Genomic DNA, 8501 nt, shown 5'->3' with positions numbered 1-8501 from the left:
AGAGAGGGAATCTGAGCTTCCACTGGTAAAATAGCTTCCATTCCATAGACCAAAGAGAAAGGAGTTGCCCCCTGTCGAAGTGCGCACTGAAGTGCGATAACCATGAAGAGCAAAGGGTAACATCTCATGCCAGTCTTTGTATGTTACTGTCATCTTTTGTATGATCTTCTTAATATTCTTATTAGTAGCCTCCACGGCACCATTCATCTTTGGCCGGTACGAATAAGAGTTATGGTGTTTTATTTTGAACTGCGTGCAGAGTTCAGCAATCATCTTGTTGTTCTTCCGGAGAGAGCAGGTTTCTTAGATGTATATTTGATAAGATCCATCTTCGAAATCAATAAAGTGGTATGATTCAACATATACTGTCTTAGTCGGCGAGCAGCCTAAGCCAAAGCATAATAAGCTTTCTCGAGCTGTGAGTATCTTGTTTCACAGTCGGTACCTTTTGCTAAGGTAGTATATTGCATGCTCTTTTCGACCAGACTCGTCATGTTGCCCCAACACACACCCTATTGAATTTTCTAACACGGTCAAATACATGATTAGAGGTCTTCCTTCAACTGGCGGCATCAGATTTATAGGTTCTTGGAGATAATTCTTGATTTTGTCAAAAGCTTCTTGGCATTCATCATTCCATATCATCTCTTGATTTTTCCAGCGAAAACCTCTACATAGTCACGTAACATCCGACTCAATCTTTCTTTGACACTGTTTTCCAAGCCTGCTCCTATTTTGACTTCTTTCTTGTCTACTTCAGTACCCAGATTTACAACCTTAATTGATTCCTCATGCGGCTGTATAGTCTTTTCTTCTTGTAGTAACAGTCTGACAAGTTCTCCAGGGACTTCACAATCTTCCTCACCTCCATCCTCGGCTTGGTAGATCGGATTTTCAAAGTCATAATGAACAGTAGCAGAATTATTATCCACATGATCCAAAGTGGATATGGATCGGCAAATTGTTACGTGAGTGCGTGCAAGAAAACATAACTTATTTGAAAGATGACAGGAAAGATAAAGAGCGCAATATTTGAATGCAAAAAGGTCCATTGATTTATTGAATGTGAATATGCTTATGAAAATGACAAAGCCTTTAACAAAATTTAATACATTAAAATAAGCAATAACAATTACTCCTGACTAAAGGAAATCAGGATAGTGTCTTCAGCCTTCCAATTATCGAGTCCGTCACCAATTGTTGGGAAAATCCAGCTATCCAAGTCACAATCGTTATCAGCATCTTCTACAGCATTGACAGTCTTGTCATGATTAGGCAGAGGAGTAGTGATGACCTTAGGAGTCTCCGGAGGATCAGAGGTAGCCGCCTGTATCTTTCCACTTCGAATGCCGCTTTCAACATGTTCACCTGTCAATATAAGTTCAGTGAAACCCGATGAGGAACTTCTCAATAGATGGCTGTAGAATGGGCCAGTCAGTGTGCTCATGAACATGTCCACTAATTCTCGATTTGTCATAGGGGGTTTGACTCTGCCAGCCAAGTCTCTCCATTTTTGAGCATATTCTTTGAAGCCTTCTTTAGATCCCATAGTCATATTCTGCAACTGTAGCCGAGTAGGTGCTAGTTCAGAATTATACTGGTAGTGCTTGTAGAAAGCTGTCGCTAAATCAGTCCAGATGCGGATGTTAGAGCTCTCGAGCTGATAATACCACTCTAACTGTGTGCCAGACATACTCTCTTGGAAGAAATGGATCCATAGCTTCCTATCAGTGGTATATGGCTGAATCTTTCTCACATAAGCTCTCAAATGCATCTGAGGACAAGATGCACCATCGTACTTAGTGAAAGCGGGGACTTTGAATTTGCGGGGAATGACCACATCAGAGACCAGACCTAAGCCTTCGAAGTCCAGACCGGACGTCTTCTGACCCTCCATAGCTAGCATACGTTCTTCCAGCAACTTATACTTATCATCTTTTGGAGAGTACTGTTCATTTTCATAATCTTCATCGTCGTCCTCATGGTTGAAGAGATCAACATTCTTCTCTTTCGAATCATTCTCTGTCTCCTCTCCTTGATCCTTCGGAATTCTAATCTTGACTCCTGCAGTCTGTCCTTTAAGCCTTCTTCCCGGGTTAATGTAACTCACAGGTTTCTTGTCTTTTTTCTTCTCGAGCAAGAGAGCCTTCAGCTCCTCCTGCCCCTTAGATAAGTTCAAGATCATCTCCTGGAATTGAGCATTTTGAGCCTGGAGATCTTTGACAGTTTGTTCGAGGGCCATTTTTCTGTTTGCAATAGGAAGACCGTGAGAACATTGATCCTTTAGAATACCTGTTATGCAATGTTATGTTATGTTATGCAATGTATGAAATGTTTTCAATGTTTAAAGCCCTTGAAATGGTTAGTACAATGCCACGATGTCATGATGTTATGATGTTATGATGTTATGATGTTATGATGTTAAGATGTTATGATGTTATGATGTTATGTAAATAACAAGCACAAGCAAGTCACACAACCATCATTCCTAAGTTTTTAAGGTTTGCATGAATTCCATAGGTAAGTACCCTCCCCACTGAAGTTTGGTTGGTTCAACATGTCCTAGAATAGTAACCGGGTTCTAAAAGGATCTCCAATCATTGACCTTCCTTTAAGTCCACTTCAGTGCAACACCAAGTGGTTGACCAAAGCTTCCCTAAAGTCCAATCTCAAAGAGTGAAGTATCGAGTCTCAACCAACCCCAGTCGGAACCGAAGGCAGTTATCTCACTACTTTCTAATGGCCAGGATGAGTCAATTAGGGTTCTAAAGGTCTGGTTAATGCTTTGATGACACCACGCAGACGCCAAATTTCTCCTCAAGTAAACATGAGGAACATCAGGACATCCAAAGTGTCACATTAACCGTAGCCATCATTTTAACCATTCCAGTATACGCCGGATAGTCGCGATGATCTATTGCTACTTACCTAAGGTACACTAGATCCGGGTGTAGGATCTTTCACTCAAGCATAGAATACCCAAGCAATCCCTTAAAAGTAAATCAGACACTTTAAATAAGTGATCTTTTTTTTTTTTTTTTTTTTAAGGCAACCTCTCTTTTTTAGATAGTCCCCAGCAGAGTCGCCAGTTCTGTCATACGGTGAACTGAATTTTGATGTGTTTTTGCTTTGGAAAGAAAATGTCGCGGATAGCAAGAGTCGCCACCGACTTTTCTTTTATCCAATAAGGAAAGGTGGAAAAGAACAGGAAAGACCTTAATTAGATTTTGGGTTCGGGAGGTACGTTATACAAAGGGAAGGTGTTAGCATCCTTTGTATCCATGGTTATCCATGGGCTCTTAATTGCTTGATCACTTATGTTATTTTTCTTGTCTGAAAAAGTGTTTGTGAACCTATGATTCTGGTAGGATACCGTAAGGCAACAAAGAGAGGTCCAAGATCACATATTCAAAGGCAATATTTTATAATCAATTAGGTAATTAGGATGAATCTCCACATTAAAATTAATTAGGTAATTAGGATGAATCTCCACATTGAAATCAATTAAGTAATTAGGATGAATCTCCACAAGGGTATCCCACAAATAAAGTGGAATACCTAGCCAGCTATCTTTTCCGGGAATATGGGAACCCTTACAAAATTCAGCAAACAGGTCAGAATACCAAATCAGGGTGCAATCGAGAATTGCACCAAACAAAAGGAATCACAACAGTAATGATGTCAGGTAAACAATGCATGGTGATAATAAAACATGTCAGATGAGCAAAGATCAGAACAGAAAAGTCAGCGACTGTCATGTTCGCTGCTGCCTCGCCTAGCGAGGGCCTGGCGAACACTCGCTACATGTTCGCTTAGCGATGTGCTAGCGAACGGCTGCGGGTTTTGAATTTTAGAACAGTACGATTTCAACAAGCTTCAAACCCTATGACATCCATTATAGCAATTACATGGTTAAACATTCAAGATATTCAGACATATTTAAACCCACAGGCAAAACCTTAAATATATTTATGAATTCAATTATGATATCACATGTAAATTAAGAACATAAAACGGTAATAGTAATGCAAACCTGTTTGCAATTGAATTGCAACCTTGAATTGGCAAGTCACTTTTAGGGTTGGCGCTGGATTGAATTGGGCGGAGGTAACCTTTGTGCAGATGAGTTTCCTTCAGGGCTTCCTTTAGGGTTGCTTTAGGGTTGCTCTGAGTTCTCTGGGTTAGCCTCCAGGGTTTGTTGTGCCTTCTTTCTATCTCTCTGTTTTCGTTCTCCTTTTCGTCCTCCTCTCTTCTGACTGAGGTCTTGGTATTTATAGTGATTTTTTGTGACCTAATGGGCTCAGAATGAAGCCCAAAAATTCTGGTATTCGCAAGCTTCGCTAAGCGAGTGGTGTAGCGAAGGGTTCGCTAGGCGAAGGATTTGCTCGCCTAACGAGCATGCCAGTTTGAGTCCTTTTCTGGATTGGGCCACCTGTGTGCCGGGCCTTTGTTCCTTTAAGATCAATATCTTGAAAAATGTGTTGAAAGATTAACGGGCAAATTTTGGGGTATGACACTTACCTTGAGTAATCAGTTGATTGAGTGACCTAAAATTCAGATGGCCAAATCTTAAATGCCACAACCAACTGATCTTGTGATCGACAACTATTTTTAGGAATTGTACCTCAGTCAAACTAATCGTGGTCTTAAATGTCTTCTTCTTTGACATATGAGATTTTAAGACCAAACTATTTTGGGCGTCAAACAGTTACAAGGCTCCATCTTTCATAACCAATAAGTAACCTTTTTCGACCAGTTGTCCAACACTTAGAAGGTTGCACTTTATTCCAGGTACATATAGTACATCTTTGATCATAGTTTTTATCCATTTCTCCTTTAAATCACTATTTACCAGTACCTTCTTCTTGCAACAAGGTATTATCTGCAAGTTTTACCTTGCTCTTCTTCGACTTGTCATGCATCTGAATGTACTACTTCTAGTATGCAAGAACACCTCATTGGCATAGTCGACACGAAAGACTTTCTGGATTGCTTCCCTACTTAACAACCTTCACAGAGTTTGTCAGGCATCTTAACACTTGTTATACCAGTTACGACATCTTGAGTAATCAGTTGATTGAGTGACCTAAAATTCAGATGGCTAAATCTTAAATGCCAGAACCAACTATTCTTGTGATCGACAACTATTTTTAGGAATTGTACCTCAGTCGAACTAATCATGGTCTTAAATGTCTTGTTCTTCGACATAGGAGTTTTTAAGACCAAACTATTTTGGGTGTCGAACAGTTCCAAGGCTTCATCTTTCATAACCACTAAGAAACCTTTTTCGAGCAGTTGCCCAACACTTAGAAGGTTGCACTTAACTCCAGGTACATATAGTAAATCTTTGATCATTGTTTTTATCCATTGCTCCTTTGAATAACTATTTACCAGTACCTTCTACATGCAACGAGCTATTATAGGCAAGTTTGACCCTGCTCTTATTCGACTCGTCATGCATCTGAATGTACTTCTAGTATGCAATAGGACCTCATTTGCATAGTCGAAATGAAATACTTTCTGGATTGCTTCCCTACTTAACAACCTTCACATAATTTGTTGGGCATCTCAAGACTTGGTATACCAGTTACCATATCTTGAGTAATTAGGTGATTGAGTAACCTAAATTTCAGATGGCCAAATCTTAAATGCCACAACCAACTGTTCTTGTGATCGACAACTATTTTTAGGAATTGTACCTCATTCGAACTAATCATGGTCTTAAATGTCCTTTTCTTCGACATAAGAGATTTTAAGACCAAACTATTTTGGGTGTCGAACAGTTCCAAGGCTTCATCTTTCATAACCACTAAGAAACCTTTTTCGACTAGTTGCCTAACACTTAGAAGGTTGCACTTCATTTCAGGTACATATAGTACATCTTTGATACTAATTTTTATCCATTGCTCCTTTGAATAACTATTTACTAGTACCTTCTACTTACAACGAGCTATTATCTGCAAGTTTGACCTTGATCTTCTTCGACTCGTCATGCATCCAAATGTACTACTTCTAGTATGCAAGAGGACCTCATGGGCATAGTCGAAATGAAATATTTTCTGAATTGCCTCGCTACTTAACATCCTTCACAAAGTTTGTTGGACATCTTAAGACTTGGTATACCAGTTACCATATCTTGAATAATCAGTTGATTGAGTGACCTAAAATTCATATGGCCAAATCTTAAATGCCACAACCAATTGCTATTGTGATCAACAACTATTTTTAGGAATTGTACCTTAGTCGAACTAATCATGATCTTAAATGTCTTATTCTTCGACATAGAATATTTTAAGACCAAATTATTTTTGGTGTCGGACAGTTCCAAGGCTCCATCTTTCATAACCACTAAGAAACCTTTTTCAACCAGTTTCCTAACACTTATAAGGTTGCATTTCATTCCAGGTACATATAATACATCTTTGATCACAGTTTTTATCCATTTCTCCTTTGAATAACTATTTACCAATACTTTCTTCTTGAAACGAGTTATTATCTGCAAGTTTGACCTTGCTCTTCTTCGACTCGTCGAAATCTGCTAACCACACTTTTCGACCAGTCATGTGATTCGAACAACTTATGTCTAGAAACCAGATCTTGGTGTCGACATGCTTATCTACCACTGCAGCCATAACCACATGTCATCAGAATCTCTTGAATCTTGACGTGCAAGATATGTTCCTTCTTTCTTGCTTTTATTGTACCAAAAATTCTTGGCTAAATGACCCTATTTTTCACAATTATAGCATTGCACACCTTTTTTTTTCTCTTCTTTACCTTTTTGATAGGAGTTTTCTTCTCCTCTTTTCGAAGATTTAGAAGTCGTATCATCGACCTTATGTTTTTGAGCTTCAACCAAAACTTCTTTACTCTGAGTGTTGTCCTCTTTACCCTTGAAGTTATTACAACCACCGTAGAAGTTATATATAGATACGAGAAAAGAAGAGAAAAAATATAAAATAATAATTGTTATTATTGAATGGTAAAACTGAATTATGATATACACATATTTTTATATAAAATTTCATTTCTTGTACTAAGTAACAAATTAACTACGGTGCAGTGGTACAGTTCGATCCATTCATGACACAAAATTCGATAATTAATCATAATATATTTATTAATAATTAATTATATTAATTAACATTTAATTAATTAAATAACTAATCTTAAAAAACTACAACAAGTTACATGTAAATTTTACACCTTGCATGTGCAATATTTTAAAAAATTATTATATTTGTATTATTATGAATATTTATTGTAATATTTATAATAATATAATATAATAAATAGTTTATAGCATAATTTTTTTATTAAAACATAATTTAAAATATTAAAATATTAAAAAAATTAAATTAAAAAAATATTACTAAAATTTAAAATTAATATTTGAAAATCAAATAAAAAAAATATTTTGAGTTTCAAACATCCATACTATCTTCAACGCTCTATCTTCTTCATCCTTGTTTCAACCTTTCAACCTGCTTCACTCATTTAAAGTTCATTGTCTTCTATTTCCGTCATCTCAAAGGTTAATACTGATATATCTTTCTCATATGCATGTCATACACAACACAAAACACACTTGATTCTGAAACATATTGCATCTAGCTAGTAATATATTCATATCTCATACACAACTTCATAAAAAAAACTTGTTAAAAAGTCATGTAGTTTATAGATAAGAAAACATCCATATTACAATAAGCCAAACGAGAAAGAAACCATTGGCGGTTAACATAACAAACACCCACTTATTTATTAGCACTAACAAACAACACTTTCAAACCTAAAACAAAACACACCACAAACTAAGAACATGCATGTTAATTTTTTCAGTCATTCCTAAACTTAGACTCATCAATCTCAATGCCTTCCTCCGCAGCACGTTGCTCACCAGATTTCTCCATAGTGCTAAGCCCTCCTTTACGTCCCATTTCTTGATACCCTTCTCTCCCCATCTGCTCCTTCCTTGTCTGCCCTCCTTTAGTTCCCATCTCTTGATACCCTTCTGACCCTAACTGCTGCTTCCTCGTCTGCCCTCCACGGCTCCTTCCTTCAGCAAGGTGTTCTTGAGCTTCAAGGCTCTTTCCACCAGTTCCACCAGGAACAACAGTTTCGCCATGCCTTGCCCTCTCCTCAAGTTCTTCACGGTTCTGTTTTTCAGACGCCATGCTACTTATCTTACACTCAGGTTATTGTTCTTCTTGTTCACAACGGTGAGAGGAAAGAAAGCTTCATGGTTTTATATTTATAGTGCAACACTTGCATGGAAAGTAGTAAACTAATGCATGGGAGTGAATAACTAAATTTAAGAAAAAACTGGTTAGAACTAATGTAATGAAGTGGTAAAAATTATGATTGACACGTGCAACAAACGTGGCTTAAGGACAAAGATGACACAGTACACATGTGCCACCTGAAAATGACATGTCATGACATGCATATGAATTTGGTCCCAGGGTGAACTCTAGAAAGGTAGCAATCGGTTGCGGTGG

At 37.7% G+C, this 8501-nt stretch overlaps 1 protein-coding gene across 1 annotated transcript; it reads right to left on the bottom strand.

The window, feature by feature from the left end:
* Nucleotides 1-7658: 7658 nt before the first annotated feature.
* LOC127127431 (protein SLE1) lies at nucleotides 7659-8284 on the bottom strand. The gene has a single exon (XM_051056613.1). It carries the CDS (start codon nucleotides 8175-8177, stop codon nucleotides 7839-7841), a length of 339 nt encoding a protein of 112 aa, XP_050912570.1. The 5' UTR covers nucleotides 8178-8284; the 3' UTR covers nucleotides 7659-7838.
* Nucleotides 8285-8501: the final 217 nt, after the last annotated feature.

The sequence above is a fragment of the Lathyrus oleraceus genome, chromosome 3 (genome assembly GCF_024323335.1).
Source record: "Lathyrus oleraceus cultivar Zhongwan6 chromosome 3, CAAS_Psat_ZW6_1.0, whole genome shotgun sequence".
In the NCBI taxonomy this organism is placed as follows: Eukaryota; Viridiplantae; Streptophyta; class Magnoliopsida; order Fabales; family Fabaceae; genus Lathyrus; species Lathyrus oleraceus.
The sequence above is the reverse complement of the archived record's forward strand: the minus strand, read 5'-3'. Positions and strand labels throughout refer to the sequence as shown.

Coding starts and splice junctions, on each gene's coding strand:
- LOC127127431 (XM_051056613.1), bottom strand. CDS start 8,177: ATGGCGTCTGAAAAACAGAACCGTGAAGAACTTGAGGAGAGGGCAAGG.